Below are 21,334 nucleotides of genomic sequence, written 5' to 3' on the forward strand. Positions count from 1 at the left end.
CTCTTGGTCCAAAAAGATGGCAAAATCCTGGTATACAAAGATATTGTTGAAGACCTTGAGACCCTCTCTAAAGGACTTAATATAACTTTCTCACAACCACAGCAACAGGGACCTACAAATCAGAATACAACCCAAGAACACTACCATAAGGTGCCTATTTATTATGGTGCAGCGGACATGATCCGATATAGCGGATCATGTCCGCTGCACATCGATAAATGGCGACAGCATACGCTGTCGGCATTTATCATTGCACCACCAGTTCTTGTGAACTGCTGGTGCAATGCCGCCCCTGCAGGTTCGCGGCCGCTAGCAGGGGGTGTCAATCAACTTGATCATATTTGACTGGGTTAATTTCTGTCGATTTCTGTCCGATAAATATGCCCCTAAACAGCAATTAATGTCTAAAAGACACATCAAAGATCCATCTATCAAGTGAACGGACACTAACATCATCCAAAGAAGAACACTTAAAAAAAAAAGACTGCAACACCAGTAAATGAAGGTCGTATAACCACCCTTTACAAAGAAAGTTTGGAGCTACAGTATTCCAAAACTTTAATATAATTGTTTTTGTTATAGTTATTTGTTTGAGATATAGTTCCTAAATAATAGCCATGATTATAAAGTTAAAAGGGTTCAGAAACTTGAAGTTATAAATGTTTTTTATTCATATACTTTACAATGTTCAATAAGTAAAAACCATCATTGAATTTGTATTTAACTACTGGCCTGGCTGCTGCCGTGTGGAAACAAACCAATTATCATATTTCCAACTAATGGAATATTTATTTGCCAGAAAGGGCATCCGTGCTTTCCAAATGGAGACAGCTATGCAATCAAACATTGAGGCCCAAGTGATACTCATATGTTAGATACCTCTTAGTTTGCATCATAGCTTGGTGACTTAAAATACGAAACACAAAACGTGAACTCACGGTCACATTATTTAATACATTGAGATCACCTCAATACATTTACAAGAGCCAAAGAAAAGGAAACGGTAGCAATACTTACATTACCACCCCATGACTAACTCTCAACAAATCAAATAAAACCTAAATTCCATAAGGATCCAAACAATAAACTCCAAAGGACTTAATATACCTTCAAAAAGATCCCAAGCCTTGAGGGAATTCGACAGATACAAAACAGACATAGCATTTGTCCAGGAAACCCATTTCATCAAAGGTAGAGAACCCTTAAAGGGACAGTAAACCTCAAAAATAATGTTATATAATTCTGCACATAGTGCAGAATTATATAACATTTTATTAGCCTTATCTTTATAAAACCTAATATTCCCTTTGATTTTTTTTTTAAAAAATGACAGTTTTTCAGACCCGCTCTCTGTGCTCTTCTGAGCGGGTCTGTTTTTTTCACACAGCGCATCGGGCCAGCTGTATAGTCACAGCCCGGCCAGACCGTGCCATTATACACAATGCAGCTTGCTCCTGCTGTCAGACAGAGCAGGAGCGAGCTGCACTGTGTATAATGGCGCGGTCGGGCCGGGCAGCCCGATGTGCTGTGTAAAAATAACAGACCCGTTCAGAAGAGCACAGAGAGCAGGTCTGAAAAACTGTCATTTTTAAAAAAACAAAAAAAACAAAGGGAATATTAGGTTTTATAAAGATAAGGCTAATATAATGTTATATAATTCTGCACTATGTGCAGAATTATATAACATTATTTTTGAGGTTTACTGACACTTTAACCTTCACAGTATGGCAACTGTTTTTATGCCTTCCATCCTAAATCCAAAAAACATGGAGTGGGAATTTTAATTAGGAAAAATGTTCCGTTCAAGGAAATTAAAATCTTAGGAGACAAAGAGGGCAGATACGTATATCATCCTGGTCGGCTTGCTTTATGTCATGAACCAAGCCTTCAGACTAAAAAAGAAAATTAAAAGGCCTGGGAGGCATTGCAACCGACAGGGCCATGGGGGATTTGAACCCATGGCTCTGAGTCTTCTACCCTGTTTGCTTGTGTGTTGAGCCACAGCCAGCTCTAGCAGGCTGGGAATTTCAAATGCAATATCATGCAACTTAAAAGAACTGCCAAACGGTGTATTTGTCTAATTGTATTTTCACCTGTGCAAAACACAGGTGCTCTCAATTTTATTTATACTCTGAGCCAATTCTGTGCAAAACCTCCCTATTTAAGGATGGTTGTTAGGCTGCACATTGTCTTCACATTTGTCACAAGCCAGAACCTGTTTCCTGTAATTCAGTACCTATTTGGAGGAAGACTTCACCTTTGAACCTGCTACACTGTATACAAGTTTGTTTCCTGGGTTGTGCAAATTCCTGCACTTCCGTTATTACCAGGAGAGAGACTTTACCTTTAAACCTGCTACCTGTTTACAAGTTTGTTTCCTGCCTTGTGCAAATTTCTGCACTTCAGTTCTTACCAGGAGAAAGACTTTACCTTTGATTCTGCTACACTGTTTGCAAGTTTGTTTCCTGCTTTGTGCAAATTCCTGCATTTCAGTTCTTACCAGGAGAAAGACTTTATCTTTAAAATCTGCACCACTGTTTACTTGTTTGTTCCATTCCACTCCTGGCGAATGTGGACATAACATACCTGAATAGTATATATTTAAAATACCCTGCTAGTATATGCTCATTCGTAGTATTTTGTTATTTAAATAAATCTATCTTTTCAATCCATATGGCTTCTTCTAATCTTCATTCAAAGCAACAGCTCCAGACAATGAGGCTCTCACAAAATATCCTGAGACAGAACATAACACTTTTTGGCCACCCTGTTACATTAGTTTCCATATATACCCTGAGTACAAAACAATCGACCTTCATTAAGTTAGTATCTAACCTTATTCTAGAACATCAAAAAGGAATCTTAATAATATGTGGAGAGCTAAATATGCCAATAGGCCCCACTCTAGACTGCTCATCCACTAATTCCTCAATCCCAACCTCCCATATAAATCATACCAACGCCTACCTTAAAAAAGTAACTGTTCACGACCTCTGGAGGGTTTCCCACCCAGATGAAAAAGACTATACCTTTTATTCCTACCCCCATAAAACGTACACCAGAATTGATTACATCTTTACAGATGTAACAGGTCTATCACTATTCAACTCATCACAAATTGCCCCTATAACTTGGTCGGATCATGCCTCGGTTCTAAGCTCCTTAACTTGGCCCTCCAAGCCAACCCAAAGCTCTATATGGAGACTAGATGATTATATATTAACAGACTCTTGGTACTACAGCAAATTTCCCAAACCATCACAGAATACTTTAGCCATAACACCACTTCAGATGTGTCCCCATTAGAAGGGAAGCTCACAAGTGTGTAATAAGAGATGAGCTTATTGGCATAAAAGCGTCCATAATAAAAAAGAAACGTACATACTTATCATCCCTGCTCTCCAACATAGAAACCCTAGAAAGACAACATAAACAATCCCCTCCTAACCATAACCTACTAAATGCAATACAGATAGAACAAGAAAACTAGCAACCCACTATAACAAAGAACACAAACGTCATGAACTGTGTCTACAACAAACACATAATGAAGGTCACAACAAAACCGGTAGGTCTTTAGGACGTTACCTCAAACAAAAAGCACGAAAATCATATATATTATGTATTAAAGATGACCAAAATAAAGAACTTTGCTCCTCCCTGGCCATATCAGACACCTTTAGAGATTATTATCAAAAACTGTACAATCTATCTAATCAAACTGGCCAAACACCAAAACCACATGAAACAATAACAGCTATAAACACATACCTTTCATCCTTGCAACTTCCCCATCTCACCACTCCTCAAAAAGAACAATTAGAGGAACCTATAACAGTAGAAGAAATTACATCAGCTATCAATGACCTCCCAATAGGCAAGGCACCTGGTCCTGATGGATTTGACAGTAGATATTACAAAATATTCCATGAGGAAATACCTCATCTCACAATTTTTTTCAATTATATAGACAAATTCAAAGTCCTCTCTGCCAGATCATTAGAAGCCCATATTATACTTTTACCTAAACCAAATAAATCACTAAAACATCCATCACACTATAGACCCATATCACTCTTAAAGATGTGAAAATATATGCGAAAGTACTGGCAAACCATATAAATCTCATGGTGCCAGACCTTATCCATCAGGATAATTCTATTTACACAAGACAAAGGAATCCCAGGAATCCTATTGTCTATTGACACAGAAAAGGCTTTCAACTCTGTTGACTGGGATTTATTATGCTCCACCTTAAAACATATGGGATTTGGCCCTCAAATGTTGACCAGAATATTCTCTCTATATTCACACTCTAATGCCAAATTATTAATAAACTGAATCCTTTCGAAATCTTTTACAATCTCCAATGGAACCGCCAGGGATGCCCTCTTTCACCTCTACTATTTGCCTGTTTCATTGAAACAATAGCAACCAAAATGAGACAAAATGCTCTCATTAAAGGAATAACAATTGGCCCACAATCTTATGTCATTTCCCTCTTTGCAGATTAAATCATTTTCAGGCCCAGAATCTTCCATCCCTCCACTACTGCAAGAATTCCAAACCTTTAACTCACTCTCTAATTTTAAGATAAACACAACAAAATCAGGGGTCCTAAACATTAATCTAGACAAACGCACCCTAACCAAGGTTAAAAAACTAACACCATTCACATGGTGCCCCCACACACTACATTACTTAGGTATTGAGCTAGCAACAACAATAGAAGAAATTTACACAAGTAACTTTGAACTGATTAAAAAAAAAAAAACTATCATTAGGGACCTCTCTTCCTGGCTATCAAAAAGACTATCTTGGCTAGGTAAAATAAATGTTCTTAAAATGAATATATTTCCCAGACTACTGTACATTCTTCAATCTCTTCAGATCCCACTGCCTAAACATTACATCCCAAGCATACAAAGGGCCTTCAGTGACTTTGCCTGGAACAGAAAACCACCTAGAATCAATAGCAAAATCATGCAAACCCCCAAACACCAAGGTTGCTTAGGGATACCTAACTTGACCCTATACAGACACGCTATCTTCTTACAAAGAATAGTTGACTGGCACATACACTATAACCATAAACGCTGGGAGCAGTTAGAAACCTAATTTCTGCAAACCAGACCACTGTTAGAGATGTGGCCACAGAGGTAGCAATATGGCTCACATGTGGTGGTGGTGCAACACAATCCAAATTTTTGTGAGAAAGGTCATAACAGAAATAGAAATAATTCTAGATACCCAATTTACTCTGGACCCATTGGTGTGACTACTAAACAAACCTCCAAAAATTAAACACAAACCTTGCTTAAAATTATTCTACGTTATTACAAATAGGGTAAAATACCTACTAGCTAAAAATTGGAAAAGCAAAGAGGCCCCAACCTTGTCAATGTGGACTTGCCCAGTATCAGAGTTTCTACAATTAGAATAATACCATTATATCAAAAATGCAAAAATGGACACCTATGCTGAAATGCTAAACACATGGGAATATTACCTTAGAAACAGAAACTAAAGCCCAAATAAACAGATAAAACCTCCCTCACTGTAAAGAATAACCTGTCTCATGGAATCAACCTACATGGGGTAACATTAAAATCTTACTATCACGAAATAAAACTACAGATACATAGTTAAACAAAATCAACAACTAGTCTCAGTGGAGTTGTCTCAAACGTAACACAATCCATTCGGTGTTTGAATAGATTATAGAACAGCACTTTTCTATCTTTCTTTTCTTTCTTACTCCCAAATCTTCTCCACTAACACAACGCTACATATTTACAGTCCTAGGATTTGTGAAATACTCATACACCTGAAATGAATATGTAAACCATGGAAAATATAATAGAAGGTTTGTCTTCTTCCTATAACCTCTTTGTTATTTATATTTAAAACCTACTGACCAAAACATGTAACTTTTGGGGAGCTGCACCTCCCACATTGTAATTTTTCAGTAACTTAAATTAAGTCAGTTTACAAATAAAATAAAAAAGTTTAAACAGGTTAGTAAAATAATAAAAGCGTCCATAATAAAAAAGAAACGTACATACTTATCATCCCTGCTCTCCAACATAGAAACCCTAGAAAGACAACATAAACAATCCCCTCCTAACCATAACCTACTAAATGCAATACAGATAGAACAAGAAAACTAGCAACCCACTATAACAAAGAACACAAACGTCATGAACTGTGTCTACAACAAACACATAATGAAGGTCACAACAAAACCGGTAGGTCTTTAGGACGTTACCTCAAACAAAAAGCACGAAAATCATATATATTATGTATTAAAGATGACCAAAATAAAGAACTTTGCTCCTCCCTGGCCATATCAGACACCTTTAGAGATTATTATCAAAAACTGTACAATCTATCTAATCAAACTGGCCAAACACCAAAACCACATGAAACAATAACAGCTATAAACACATACCTTTCATCCTTGCAACTTCCCCATCTCACCACTCCTCAAAAAGAACAATTAGAGGAACCTATAACAGTAGAAGAAATTACATCAGCTATCAATGACCTCCCAATAGGCAAGGCACCTGGTCCTGATGGATTTGACAATAGATATTACAAAATATTCCATGAGGAAATACCTCATCTCACAATTTTTTTCAATTATATAGACAAATTCAAAGTCCTCTCTGCCAGATCATTAGAAGCCCATATTATACTTTTACCTAAACCAAATAAATCACTAAAACATCCATCACACTATAGACCCATATCACTCTTAAAGATGTGAAAATATATGCGAAAGTACTGGCAAACCATATAAATCTCATGGTGCCAGACCTTATCCATCAGGATAATTCTATTTACACAAGACAAAGGAATCCCAGGAATCCTATTGTCTATTGACACAGAAAAGGCTTTCAACTCTGTTGACTGGGATTTATTATGCTCCACCTTAAAACATATGGGATTTGGCCCTCAAATGTTGACCAGAATATTCTCTCTATATTCACACTCTAATGCCAAATTATTAATAAACTGAATCCTTTCGAAATCTTTTACAATCTCCAATGGAACCGCCAGGGATGCCCTCTTTCACCTCTACTATTTGCCTGTTTCATTGAAACAATAGCAACCAAAATGAGACAAAATGCTCTCATTAAAGGAATAACAATTGGCCCACAATCTTATGTCATTTCCCTCTTTGCAGATTAAATCATTTTCAGGCCCAGAATCTTCCATCCCTCCACTACTGCAAGAATTCCAAACCTTTAACTCACTCTCTAATTTTAAGATAAACACAACAAAATCAGGGGTCCTAAACATTAATCTAGACAAACGCACCCTAACCAAGGTTAAAAAACTAACACCATTCACATGGTGCCCCCACACACTACATTACTTAGGTATTGAGCTAGCAAAAACAATAGAAGAAATTTACACAAGTAACTTTGAACTGATTAAAAAAAAAAAACTATCATTAGGGACCTCTCTTCCTGGCTATCAAAAAGACTATCTTGGCTAGGTAAAATAAATGTTCTTAAAATGAATATATTTCCCAGACTACTGTACATTCTTCAATCTCTTCAGATCCCACTGCCTAAACATTACATCCCAAGCATACAAAGGGCCTTCAGTGACTTTGCCTGGAACAGAAAACCACCTAGAATCAATAGCAAAATCATGCAAACCCCCAAACACCAAGGTTGCTTAGGGATACCTAACTTGACCCTATACAGACACGCTATCTTCTTACAAAGAATAGTTGACTGGCACATACACTATAACCATAAACGCTGGGAGCAGTTAGAAACCTAATTTCTGCAAACCAGACCACTGTTAGAGATGTGGCCACAGAGGTAGCAATATGGCTCACATGTGGTGGTGGTGCAACACAATCCAAATTTTTGTGAGAAAGGTCATAACAGAAATAGAAATAATTCTAGATACCCAATTTACTCTGGACCCATTGGTGTGACTACTAAACAAACCTCCAAAAATTAAACACAAACCTTGCTTAAAATTATTCTACGTTATTACAAATAGGGTAAAATACCTACTAGCTAAAAATTGGAAAAGCAAAGAGGCCCCAACCTTGTCAATGTGGACTTGCCCAGTATCAGAGTTTCTACAATTAGAATAATACCATTATATCAAAAATGCAAAAATGGACACCTATGCTGAAATGCTAAACACATGGGAATATTACCTTAGAAACAGAAACTAAAGCCCAAATAAACAGATAAAACCTCCCTCACTGTAAAGAATAACCTGTCTCATGGAATCAACCTACATGGGGTAACATTAAAATCTTACTATCACGAAATAAAACTACAGATACATAGTTAAACAAAATCAACAACTAGTCTCAGTGGAGTTGTCTCAAACGTAACACAATCCATTCGGTGTTTGAATAGATTATAGAACAGCACTTTTCTATCTTTCTTTTCTTTCTTACTCCCAAATCTTCTCCACTAACACAACGCTACATATTTACAGTCCTAGGATTTGTGAAATACTCATACACCTGAAATGAATATGTAAACCATGGAAAATATAATAGAAGGTTTGTCTTCTTCCTATAACCTCTTTGTTATTTATATTTAAAACCTACTGACCAAAACATGTAACTTTTGGGGAGCTGCACCTCCCACATTGTAATTTTTCAGTAACTTAAATTAAGTCAGTTTACAAATAAAATAAAAAAGTTTAAACAGGTTAGTAAAATAAAAAAATGTAAAAATAAATAAAGTGTTACACTCATAAATACACTATCTGATAAAAATGTTGTAACGCGTCTGTCGCCGTCGGCAGTTGCACACGCATCCTCCAAAGGAATGTTGGCAGCACGAGGCAGCCAACAGAATGTTGGCTGTGCGCGCAGCCAAAAGAATTCACCTGGATGCACAACCCTGCCATTTTCAGAATCCACCGCGATGCAGCGAAGGCAAACGGAGCATTACATAAAAGAAACATAACCACCCGCAATAAGTATTAAAAAAAAAACCTAACCGTCCGCAATAAGTAATAAAAAAAAACTAACCACCCGCAATAAGTATTTTTTTTTCTAAAAACGCCCGTATGAACTATTAAGAAAAAAAGAAACTAGCCGCCTGCACAAAGTATTAAGAAGAAAAAAAAACAAATAAAATTATTAACCCCTAAATCCGCCAACCACAACATTGCAAACTACCTAATACATCTATTAACCCCTAATCCGCCAACCCCCCACAACATATTAAACCTAATTTACCTATTAACTCCTAAACCGCCAACCCCCACAATGCAAAAAACTAATTTCATGACTAAGCCCCCTAACCTAACACCCCCTAAATTAACCCCTTAATTACATAAAAAATACTACATTACAATTAAAATAAAATAAAACAATTACATTACATTAATCTAAAATTACAGAGAATTAAAAAAGGCTAACATTACAAAAAATAATAAACAGCACTATCCAAAATAAAAAAATTAAACCTAATCCCTATTAAAATAAAAAAGTCCCCCCAAAATAAAAACACCCCCTAATCTAAGAATAAACTACCAATAGCCCTTAAAAGTGCTTTTTTGTAGGGCATTGCCCTAAAGAAATCAGGTCTTTTACATTAAAAATAAACAAAGTCCCCCCCTAACATTAAAACCCACCAAACACCCCAAATTAAAAAAAAACTTAACACTAATAAACCTAAACTACCCATTGCCCCTAAAGGGGGATTTGTATGGGCATTGCCCTTAAAAGGGCATTCAGCTCTTTTCCACTGCCCTTAAAAGGGCATTCAACTCTTTTGCAAATTGCCCAATAAACCCTAATCTATAAAAACAAATCCCCCCCCCCAAAAAAAAAAAAACATAACACTAAACCCCCAAATAGGTATTCACGGTTTCAGAAGTCCGACAGAGGTCTTCTTTCAGGTGGATTCATCATCTTCATCCACATCGGAGGTCTGGAGCAGTCTTCCCAGATGTGGTGGTCTTCCTAGATGTGCACAGAGCGAAGGCGGCGCGGAGGTCCGGAGCGGTCTTCCCAGATGTGGCGATCCTCGGCGGCGGTCATCGGCGAAGGCGGTCCTCGGCGAAGGCGTGGAGGTTCCTCTTCATGCGATCGTCCACCGCACACTGAAGATTGAATATTTATTGGGGTACCTTGCATTCCTATTGGCTGAAATTTTCAAAATCAGCCAATAGGATGAGAGCTACTGAAATCTTATTGGCTGATTTGAACAGCCAATAAGATTTTAGTAGCTCTAATCCTAATGTCTCTTTTGAAAAATTCAGCCAAAAGGAATGCCGATGGTATCTATCAGACTGCACAGATGTTTTACGGCTGTTAGCACAAAATGCTGGAGGGGACGTGGCAATAATGGATCCTTCTGGTGGACTTGCCCAAAAATAAGCGGCTTCTGGTTGGAGGTTTTGGGAGATATATCAGATAAACTAGACATAATCATCCCTAACACTCCAGAGATTCTCCTATTCCTCAACCTGCCCAAAATCACTGAATCTGCAAAATTAGCACTACTACTAATAATGCTTACTGGAGCAAAATAATGAATCCCTAAAATCCCAGAACACTCCAACAACCGAAGACTGGAAGACTCAGGTCTTGCATCTACTAACCCTACAAAGGTTTCACTACTTAAAAACTAACACATTAGACACACATGAAAGGATGTTAGCTCTCTGGTATAAAACACCTCTATAGTAAACGTAATCCTTAACCCAAATCTCTTACCTATACATTACTTACATACTAGAATGCCCCCTCTTTTGTTGTCCCCCTCTCCTTCCTATCTTACCCCTTTCTGTTGGAATTTTTCTATATTGCAAATTCTTCATTATTTATCTAGACAAATGTAAAATGCTTATTATCTATTGTTAAATGTTTGTTAAAAAAAAAAGAAGAAGCTTGTTATAAAGATCACAACAATAAGGACTACTGGACTTTATAAAGGACTGGGCCCAATTATCAGGCCATTGATCTCATCCCGCACTGTTATATCCATCTCATGTGTACTATTCTCATGCCTCTAATGTTTGCAGTCTACATAAGCATATATTGATAATACATGACTCACAGATATGTAATCTACTTTATTTACTGTACATATGCAAAAATGTTTCAATAAAGCTTGGTTATAAATATAAATATATATATATATATATACATATATATATATATATATATATATATATATATATATATATATATATATATATATAAAACAGGGAGGGGTGTCATGGTCTCTCACCACCAAAAAGTAGGGCAGGATAAAAACATCTTTTTGCCATAAGGAAACTATATTCACAACCCTTCAAATAAAGAAGAGATTCTATAATAAAAAGAAAATATAAAATAACCATCAGGCAAAATAATGCTAAAACCATTGCCTGAAGAACTCTCTGCCAAAGGTTGCCAACAAAGAAGCAAAAAAATAGAAGAAAATAAAGAAAAAGGAACAAAAAAAAACAAGAGGCTGCTAGGTCAACAGAAGTCTCATTTCATAAAGCCCAAGAAGAGGGAACTAAACTGAAAAATTAACAGAAACAGCTATCCCACCTCCAAGCATGCCAATAAAAACATAAGCTCCAAGCAAAAAAAAAGAGAAAGCACTTACTCTCCAACCATGAATGAAATCAGGAAAGTGACCAAACCAAAAAGTGAATATTTCAGTAACGCCACCACCATAGAACTACAAGGCTCTCTGACAATAACCAAAACAAGAGGAAACCTTTCTAAAGAATTTTAAAAATAAGACATAAAGTAGGAACAACAAATTCCACAAAAACACCTTATCCTAAAAAAGATAAAGGAGAGAGCAGAAAGCTCAGAAAGAGATGGCCAAAAGGAAAAAAATTCCAAAAAAAGAAAGTCTAAAAACTACCCTATGCATAGGCTCAAACAAAGGAGCCTGCAAAACATCAACACCAAACTCAGACCTCAAGGTGGAAAGAATGGTCAAAAGCTGAATAAAAAAAAACATGAAAATCAGAAATACAGTATAAGCAATCGTCCTAATAAAAAAAAAACTGAAAAGAGCAGAAAGCTGTCCTTACAATAGACTAGGAGATAAGCAATTATCAAATCCAATCTGCACAATGAAATTCTGAAAGAATAGTAGGAGAAACTATATTCCAAAAATATTAAGGGAAAAAAAGGTTACCAACTATAGGAGGATGGGCACCAAACAAAGGCCCATAAGTAACGGGAAAATATACTAAAATGAGCACACACGTGTGAGCACACGAGTACACCTAAAAAAAATGCGTTTGTGAGAGGGCAACAAATATAAAATAAAAAAATACCCCCCTATAAAGTCTATGTGCCAAAGCACCAAAGATCTCTTTAAATAAATGAAGGATAATATAATAATGATATGGCCATAAATAAATATATATAATTAAAATAGAAGGTTAATAGAGTGTTTGAAAAAATAAACAGTACCAGCCAATAAAACTCTCCTGCTAAAAACACTAACAGGACACCAGTCCAGAACTGAAAACATATCAAAAGAGGACATAATATAGGAGTAATCAGTAGACCCAGTAGAAAGAGGCAAAAGGCAAGTCCCTGTGACATTTGTGGGAGGTCAGTGTCTAAAATTCTCATGGGAAAGAAAAAATTAGTCACAACCTGTACTCCTTAACTTCCCTTTGACCAACACTGTATTCTGAGGGGAAAAGGGCCTCAAATCAATCTGAATACCCCTCTCAATGAAGAAATAATTTTGCACATCTCCACTCTTCACCTTCCTCCAGTCGAGGCAAAGATAAGACTGACTATCATAGAGCTTGGAGGGGTTGTGTGGAACTCTTTGGGTTTGGGAGTCTTTGCCTCCTGCTGGTAGCAGGGAGGGTGATTCCTAGGAGTAATGGATCATGGACTCTTACCACCTTTATGAAAGAAAGAAATAATAAAAATGTATCCTATACGTAGGTGTGGAAATATTACACTAGACTATAGCACTGCAAGCATTAAACCTTTAATTAACAGCAAACATGTTTTCCAAATACACTATTCTAACCTGGGGCTGAATTTCAGATGTTCGGTATTAGGTTCATCATCTGGTTCAAATGAGCGAATGCTGACACCACAGGTAAAGCACTTCACTGCATCAGATATGCCTATATAAAGAGAAAACAATAAATAGCATTGTTATATTGCTTAATGGTAGAAATGTAATTGCAGCAAAATACTGAGCTATTACTTCTATAAAAAAAAAAAAAATCTGATTCCATTGCAAGTCAGAGAAAGGCGATGCATAATAGGGTTTTTACTGGATCGCCCATAGGTAATGTCCAGTTAACCCTAAACCTCAGAAATATCAGAAAACACACACACAAAATTTTGGAACTTTCTTTCTTTCTAACAGCTAACAGCTTTACCACATAGTCAAGCAACAGGAGGAGGAGGAACATCAGAGCAATGGAGATCTAGAAAAAAGAAGACCTCTAAACTTAAAGAAGGTGGTTCTTCATGTGCAGTCACTCGGAATGTGAAGAAAGGGAATTATTTTTCTCTCACTTTCACTGTAACAGTACACAAAGCTGGATAGTGTTAGTACCAAAGCAGTATAAATAATCATAAGGAATGGTATACTGGTCTAGTGACTAGCAGGACCATAATTTACTTTTTGCCCCTCAGCAGGATTTAATGCACGTTTAGAATGATTTCCAAGATGGAGATCCTTCAACAGGGGTTCAGTGAGCTATTTGGGTTGTTGGCTTTCCATCCATGATGTTTAACGCACTATACCAATGTATTTTTGAGTGCACACAACAGCCAGTGTTGAGAATATTTACCAAGTTGGGTGATACAGAGATCCACTACAGTTGCAATATAACTTAAAAGGTGGTGGAAATGTCTGTGACGACCCATGAACCTCTACCTAAGTCAAAGTGAACATCATAATCTAAAATCAGAGCACAAAACCAAGGGATGTGTGTGCATAAAATGATACTTTTGCGTTGATAGCAGACATGTACCGGACAGGTTCCATAATTCTTCTAATGGAATACAGTGACTCCAGTTTGAATCAGGAATAAACATGTTGAGGTCCAGAAATAAAACAGTAAAGTTATGGAGGCGGAGCTGGCTGCCAAGGAGAACAGACGTGTGCTCATGGAGCTCCTATGCTACCACTAAATTAAGACGAGAAAATATATAATTAACTAATGATCTCAACTTCCCAACACCTTAGGAGCAAAGGGTAATCCTGTCTCTTAACCTTTGGCCAAAAATAAACCTTTAATTTGAGGATTATGCAGCTACCTCAGTAGCGATACAGTTCGGGGCCTGCTTACTTTATTTGATGAAGCAGTCTGGACATAACTTTCTCTAATACGGCTGAAAAGTCCCTATCTTACTAGTCACAGAATGGACCCAGAAGCTGCACTATGCAAGTTCGAGGATCGTTTTTGTGGTGTCCTGGAAGCCCACTTCTCAGAAATGAGACTTTTGCTTATTCAGCTTTACAAACAATTTTCTACGCCACAGGACCCGCAAGATGGCGGCGAAAAACTAGGAACCGCTAGCATTATTGGCATCCAAGCTTTAAAGGGACCCGAAACCTCCGGTTCCCAGAAAACATCTGCCGTACTAACAGAAGGTCGCAGACAGCATTATAACCTGTGTGCCGAACACCCGACAGTCAGCCTGAAACCATGGAGACCTGGACCTTCTGCATCGGAGACACTGTCAGTAGAAGAAGCGGAGCTACGTTCCTACCTGAAGGACTTTACAAGAGCGGGATCGCACAAGCTGATTCCCGGAGTTGCCCCAGGTCTTTCGCCTTCTAGATGGGCAGATCCCTGCGATCCCCCAATCTCAACTAGCAGGGGTGCTACATGGAGCCTATCATTTTGGTACTATGGTCCCTGCTTCCCAGGACGGCTCCTAGGAACATGTACAACGACAGTTACGGGCATTGGTTAGCCGTCTTTTCACTAATCCCCACATTTGCTTTCCACTTACAAATGTACTGGGGAACGATTTGATTTGAATATTGCTATCTCTCCTGCTATGCCCCCACATTTGAAACTTTAATATGAATCTCACAGCTACGAGATGTTACTCAACTATTACTGCAAACATTATATGTTAAACCTACAGAGCAGCTCCGTATATTTGATTCATGCTTGAGCTCTAAAAAAAAAAAAAAAAAAAGTTGATGTTTCCTTGTTCTCCCTCTCGAATGTTATGCCTTTACTTATTGGTTAAATTACTATATGGGACTGTGAAATGTTCTTGATAAGATATACTGCACAAAATTTACAGCTGCAATAACGGGTACTGATCCATGTTTACAAGACATACTGATATTACAAATTGTATATAATACCACTATGCCCCACTTGCCCCTCAGCAATATGGGCGGGTGGAGTAAGCTGGTTACATATTCAGATGATAGAGCTGCTGTTCTCATGGCACACATAATTAATCTACCACCAAATGAGGTAGCTGACCCAAGTTTTTATGTGAGAAGACATTATCAGAGATATAAATAGCTAGAAAAATATATTTTAAAGATACCTATGGGCAGTAACTATAACTCTATCCACATTTTGTACTGATAGTTATTACTGTATATTCAGCAACTTTCATTAGATTCCTGTCTCCAGATTGCAAATTTTGCATGAATCAACAGACACGTAGGAGACTCTTACAGTTATGTCTCACTGACAACATCTTACATGCTATGTGAACTAGAGTTGGTTAAAAAAAAAAAAAATTTGGGTAATCAGCTTGTCATGGAATTTACAGTACATTAATATATTGCATTGATCTCTTTAGTATCTAATGTTAGGTTACTGAAGTCGGACGACATTTGTATCTTAGAGCACCTGTATCTTTAGATATCTCAAACTATCTCTGCTAGGTCCCTCTCCTCCCTTTTCCGCCGGTATCCATTGCCTGCGGGTCATACCCCTATTCCCTTTCCCCACATCGCCTATAGTTGGCATTCCCCTAGGAGAGGGGTCCGTACCGCAGTCCTCTACATTTCATATATTTTCATAACCCCCTCACACATAACTTTGGCAGGAACTACCCCTACTCATTTGTTACCTTATTATCCTCCGATAATTTTCCATGTCTCACGCTTAAAGATGACACGCTTTATTTAAATTTTCCCCAGGAATAGTAATTGAGCCTCTCACTTAAGGTAAAATATCTGCTCCAGTTTATTTCCATATATGGCAACCTACATTGGACTAAGGTTATGGTGTTTGTATGTGTTTAACGTTCCTCTATACGCTAGGAGCAGGTATATTTTATTTTTATTTTTTCTTATCCTATATACTCAAGATATTATTGACTGCCACTGCTTACTATTGTTAAGTAACAGCACTCTTATTTGCTTGCTCTACTCATGTCTAAGGTTGATAATGCCCCCACATATGTACATCTGTTTGGAACACTATGGGTAAGGGCAATTTGAATGTATATAACACTGAAATTATAGCCATATTACTTTGTCCCAGCTTCCCATAGCAGTCAGTGGAGATCTGTTTAAGCCCCATTTGTATCTCTGTACTACTCATGGTTCTGATTTATGTTTTTATCACTTAAGTCTGGTTACCACAGGATAATCTAGTGGCTTTCGGCCCCGTATCATTTAGACTATCAGGACATGTCTCCACTGAAGGGTTGCCTACAATACCTTTGTAGCACTCTGTAGAATGACTATGTCGAGCCACCTCTTGTTTAGGTCACAACGTATGCTACCCTATCCCATAAACCCATCCACTGTTCATTCCACTCATCATCTTAGTATAGCATACTGCTTGCTCCTGGCAAGTTTTGCAACTGTTAGTTCAGTGCTGCAGTCCTCTTCTGTACCTCTTTGACAGTGGCAGTCCTTTAGCTGTTACCTGTTAGTTATTTAAGCCACCTTTGATATATTGAGCTCAACTATACCTAATACTGCTCCCATATTCACTATGATATTTTATTGTATATAGTCCAGTTAGTTTAGCGCTCATACAATTATTAAGATCATTGGCCCTGTAGTCATTATTTTCCCAGTACCCTAATTAGCTCCGCCCTCCACTTCCCCTCATTACGAGCGGCTCTTGCCCGCTGCATTACCCCCCCCCCACACACACACACTCAGACCTCTGAGAGGTCGATTAAAAGCAAACTCCCTATCTCCTTTCATTCATAGTTCATAAAGCTCTTCTTATCCCGAGATAGGGATCATCAGTTGAATAATTTAAAAAATCGAGGTCTCATTGATATATGTCCCAGCCACCTGTGTTTCTTATATCTCATTATACCTTTTCCCTTCATGGTGACAGAAGTGGTATTATAACGCTTATCAACTGTTCTACTATTTATATGTATATATGGCACCTATATGGGATAGATATTGTGAGAACAACTACTTCAGTGGTGCACCAATGTTTAAGCCCACATTTATTCCTTGTATGAGAAATGTATAGGTGTTTTTATTGTTCCTGATCTGTGCCTGGACATATTGTTTGTTCCTTTGTTATAACTTGATGTTCAGGAATTGGTATTTTATAGCCATATAAATCAATATAGCACACAAACTTATCATAGAAATAATACTACATCACCCCAGAAGTAGAATAATGAGGGCCGTTTAATTTCCGGAACATTATGAGGATGATCTAAGTTGGAAGGACTGCTGGCAGTGAAAAGAAGACCCTCTGTGGTATGTAAATTAAGGTGACTGACTAGTTTCATTTTTATTTTTTTCCCAAGGAGAGAAAGGGAATATTTTTCCCATTTGGCTTTCTTATAAAATAGGTATGATTGAACCAAACGGCATTCTTCTATAAAACAGAAAGGTTAGCAGCTGGAGGGTAGAAGCATTGTGAGATCGCAGTGCTTGAAATGTAAACTTTGAAGTGTAATACATTAATAAAAAACATCACAGATATAAAATATATTGTCAGTAAAGGATATAAGAGAGTTATATGTAAGTGTGCATATTACATATATAGTATAAAGCACCAAAAAGTGTTAAACCTATGAAAGGACCCTACAGACATTTAGACACCATTAAGTGGAGTAAATTTGTTTACAAAATAAAGCTAAATTCTTCAAATATAATCACAAAATGACATTGATCAACCTGATAATCCCCAAATACCTGTATAGTAAAATCCCGATTTGGCAAGAGAGGCAGGTTCAGCATGAACATTTGGAGGCCATTCTTTAAATGATTCCATACGAACTGTTTCCTCTTCAAAGATCCCCAGGTGTTTACAGCCTTGTAAAAAATAAAATAACTACATCATGTGATGTGCTTTACTAGTCACAAACACACATTCCAACGGGGCAGCACTTCTATGGCACATTATTGTATGGCAGCTATTTAATTTTTAAGTCAATCCACTAGAAATATTTGAAATAGAAAAAAAATGTAAAACCATATAAATATCTACTTAAAGGACCAGTAAACACAGCAGATTTGCATAATCAACAAATGCAAGATAACAAGACAATACACTAGCATTTACTCTGAATTTCAAATGAGTAGTAGATTATTTTCTAACACATTTTAAAGTTATATATATTTCCACTCCCCCTGTACCATGTGATAGCAATCAGCCAATCACAAATGCATATACGTATAGTCTGAGTTCTTGCACATGCTCAGTAGGAGCTGGTGATAAATAATAATAATAATACAAACAAAGACTAGAAGAAACCAAAGTATCATTCTTTTTAAGTGGAGTCTTACAAGGATTTTCAAAAACCTTTTGCAAAATCCAACTATACACAGCAAAAGCAGAAGTAAAACATGCCAGCTGGATTATTCAGTATCAGTGATGACCATGAGCTATTAATATCATGATATGTACAACAATAATCATTTCAGATCATTTTTAGTATATTCTATTATTGTTGTTTAAAAATCCAAACACTCTTTCATTGTCTCCTCAATATACTGTATGTGTGGGCTAAACCATGGCCAATCTAATGTTAAAGGTTATCTCACCCATAATTCAAATTGGTTGACTTAGTCTAATCAGAATAATAGACAGACTAACCTTTGACACAGGAAGCAATTAAAGGGACAGTCAAGTCCAAAAAAAACTTTCATATTTTAAATAGGGCATGTAATTTTAAACAACTTCCCAATTTACTTTTATCACCAATTTTGCTTTGTTCTTTTGGTATTCTTAGTTGAAAGCTAAAACTAGGAGGTTCATATGCTAATTTCTTAGACCTTGAAGACTGCCTCTAATCTGAATACATTTTGACCACTAGAGGGCATTAGTTCACATGTTTCATATAGATAACATTGAGCTCATGCACGTAAAGTGACCTAGGACTGAGCACTGATTGGCTAAACTGCATGTCTGTCAAAAGAACTGAAACAAGGGGGCAGTTTGCAGAGGCTTAGATACAAGATAATAACAGAGGTAAAATGTGTATTATTATAACTGTGTTGGTTATGCAAAATTGGGAAATGGGTAATAAAGGGATTATCTTTCTTTTTAAACAACAAAAATTCTGGTGTTGACTGTCCCTTTAAGTGTTTGGATGTTTATTAATAATTTAAAAATAGTTAAGGGATCACACACAAACATTTTTCATAGGGCATCAGTAGTTTTAATCTAGAATTAATCATTACATACCTGTTGCAGGACACAATATCCTGACACCAAAACTGCTGCAAATTGGAGTAAAATGTTTTCCCTGAAATATAGTAACATAAAGTCACTGCTTTATTAAAACTGTCTTTAAACCCTTTGACACAAAGGTGATATATAACAGATTCTTCCCTCTCAAAATTATGACATAAAAATGTTAAGATAATATTCAACACTGCATTAGAGCATTTTATTTTTAAACAAATGTATTTTTCACTATGTTTTTAAATGCCTGCATGTCATTAAGGAAATATACAAGACCATAATGAGTAGAAGGTCCGTGTAGAAATGCAATTGCTGGATAAGAAATATTTCAGAAGAGTGAGAAAGGGCCCAGTCAGAAAGAGATTGGATGAGCAAGAGAGAGAGAGGAGAGGATTTCAGCCACGAGGTTGGGCCTATATAAGGGGTCTTAAGTAGTTAGGCTAGAGAGAGAAGAGTGAGTAAGTATCAATCTGGGCCCATAAGAAAGGCTAAATAAGCTGGGCTAGAGATACGAGTAAAAGAGGTCCAGTCTGAGCAAGATAGAAGGGAGTGGCGAATGGTCTAGCTTATAATAGGCTGGACCAGTGGAAGAAGAAACACAGATGCCCAACCTATGAGAGAGGCTGAACAGGAGAGGGAAAGGCTTGGTGAGATAGTAAGAGGAATGTATCTTGTTATTGAACCCAGACAGGCAACAAAATGTATTATTATTGGTTATTTGTAGAGCGCCAACAGATTCCACAGTGCTATAAACAAAGGGGAGAGTACAACAAATCAATTATAGGGATCAAATGGGAGTCAGATCTACAAACAGCTGGACTCTTAGGCTTACATGCTAAGGGGGTTCAGGGGATAGCAATGAAGGAGTGGAACTGGTATAAAGTAAGGTTAGCATAGGTTATATGCATCCCTGAACAGTAGAGTCTTTAGGGAGCGCTTGAAGCTTACAAAACTAGGGGAGAGTCTTGTGGAGCGAGACAGAGAGTTCCACAAGATGGGAGCCAGTCTGGAGAAGTCCTGTAAACGGGAGTGTGATGAGGTAACCAGAGAGGAGGAGAGTAGGAGGTCATGAGCAGAGCAAAGGGGACGGGAGGGAGAGTATCTGGAGACAAGGTCTGAGATATAGGGGGGAGCAGTGCAGTGTTTGATCCTAGAGGCAAGAGGAAGCCAGTGAAGGGGTTGGCAGAGAGATGCAGCAGATGAAGAGCGACGTGTAAGGAAGATGAGTCTGGCAGAGGCATTCATTATGGATTGTAAAGGAGCTAGGCGGCAGGTGGGGAGACCAGAGAGGACAGAGTTGCAGTAATCGAGGCGGGAAAGAATGAGAGAGTGGATTAAAATCTTAGTTGTGTCTTGTGTAAGGAAGTGTCTAATTTTAGAGATGTTTTTAAGGTGGAAGCGGCAGGCTTTAGCCAAGGACTGAATGTGAGGAGTGAAAGAGAGATCTGAGTCAAATGTGACCCCGAGACATTGGGCATGTGGGGTAGGGGTAATGATGGAGTTGTCGACAGTTATAGAGAGATTGGGGGTGGAGATTTTAGAAGAAGGGGAAAAATGAGGAGCTCAGTTTTGGAGAGGTTTAGCTTGAGGTAGTGAGAGGACATCCAAGAAGAGATGTGAGAAAGACAGTTAGTGAGTGTGACATGGGTTAGCAAGGAAGGAGATAGGTCTGGTGCAGAGAAGTAGATTTGGGTGTCGTCGGCATACAAATGATATTGGAAACTGTGGGACTTTATTA

The 21,334-nt window shown here is 37.6% G+C and overlaps 1 protein-coding gene across 1 annotated transcript in view; it reads right to left on the reverse strand.

Annotated features, from left to right (window-relative positions):
* NAIP (NLR family apoptosis inhibitory protein) overlaps positions 1 to 21,334 on the reverse strand; it is a 211,543-nt gene that overhangs the window by 110,547 nt on the left and 79,662 nt on the right. The window contains exons 5-7 of the mRNA XM_053699711.1: positions 19,597 to 19,657; positions 18,102 to 18,221; positions 13,008 to 13,107 (exon numbers count right to left, since the gene is read on the reverse strand). Of these exons, the coding sequence (XP_053555686.1) occupies positions 13,008 to 13,107; positions 18,102 to 18,221; positions 19,597 to 19,657 (281 nt within the window). The remainder of the gene's footprint in view (positions 1 to 13,007; positions 13,108 to 18,101; positions 18,222 to 19,596; positions 19,658 to 21,334) is intronic.

This window comes from Bombina bombina, chromosome 2 (genome assembly GCF_027579735.1).
Source record: "Bombina bombina isolate aBomBom1 chromosome 2, aBomBom1.pri, whole genome shotgun sequence".
NCBI classification, from domain to species: Eukaryota; Metazoa; Chordata; class Amphibia; order Anura; family Bombinatoridae; genus Bombina; species Bombina bombina.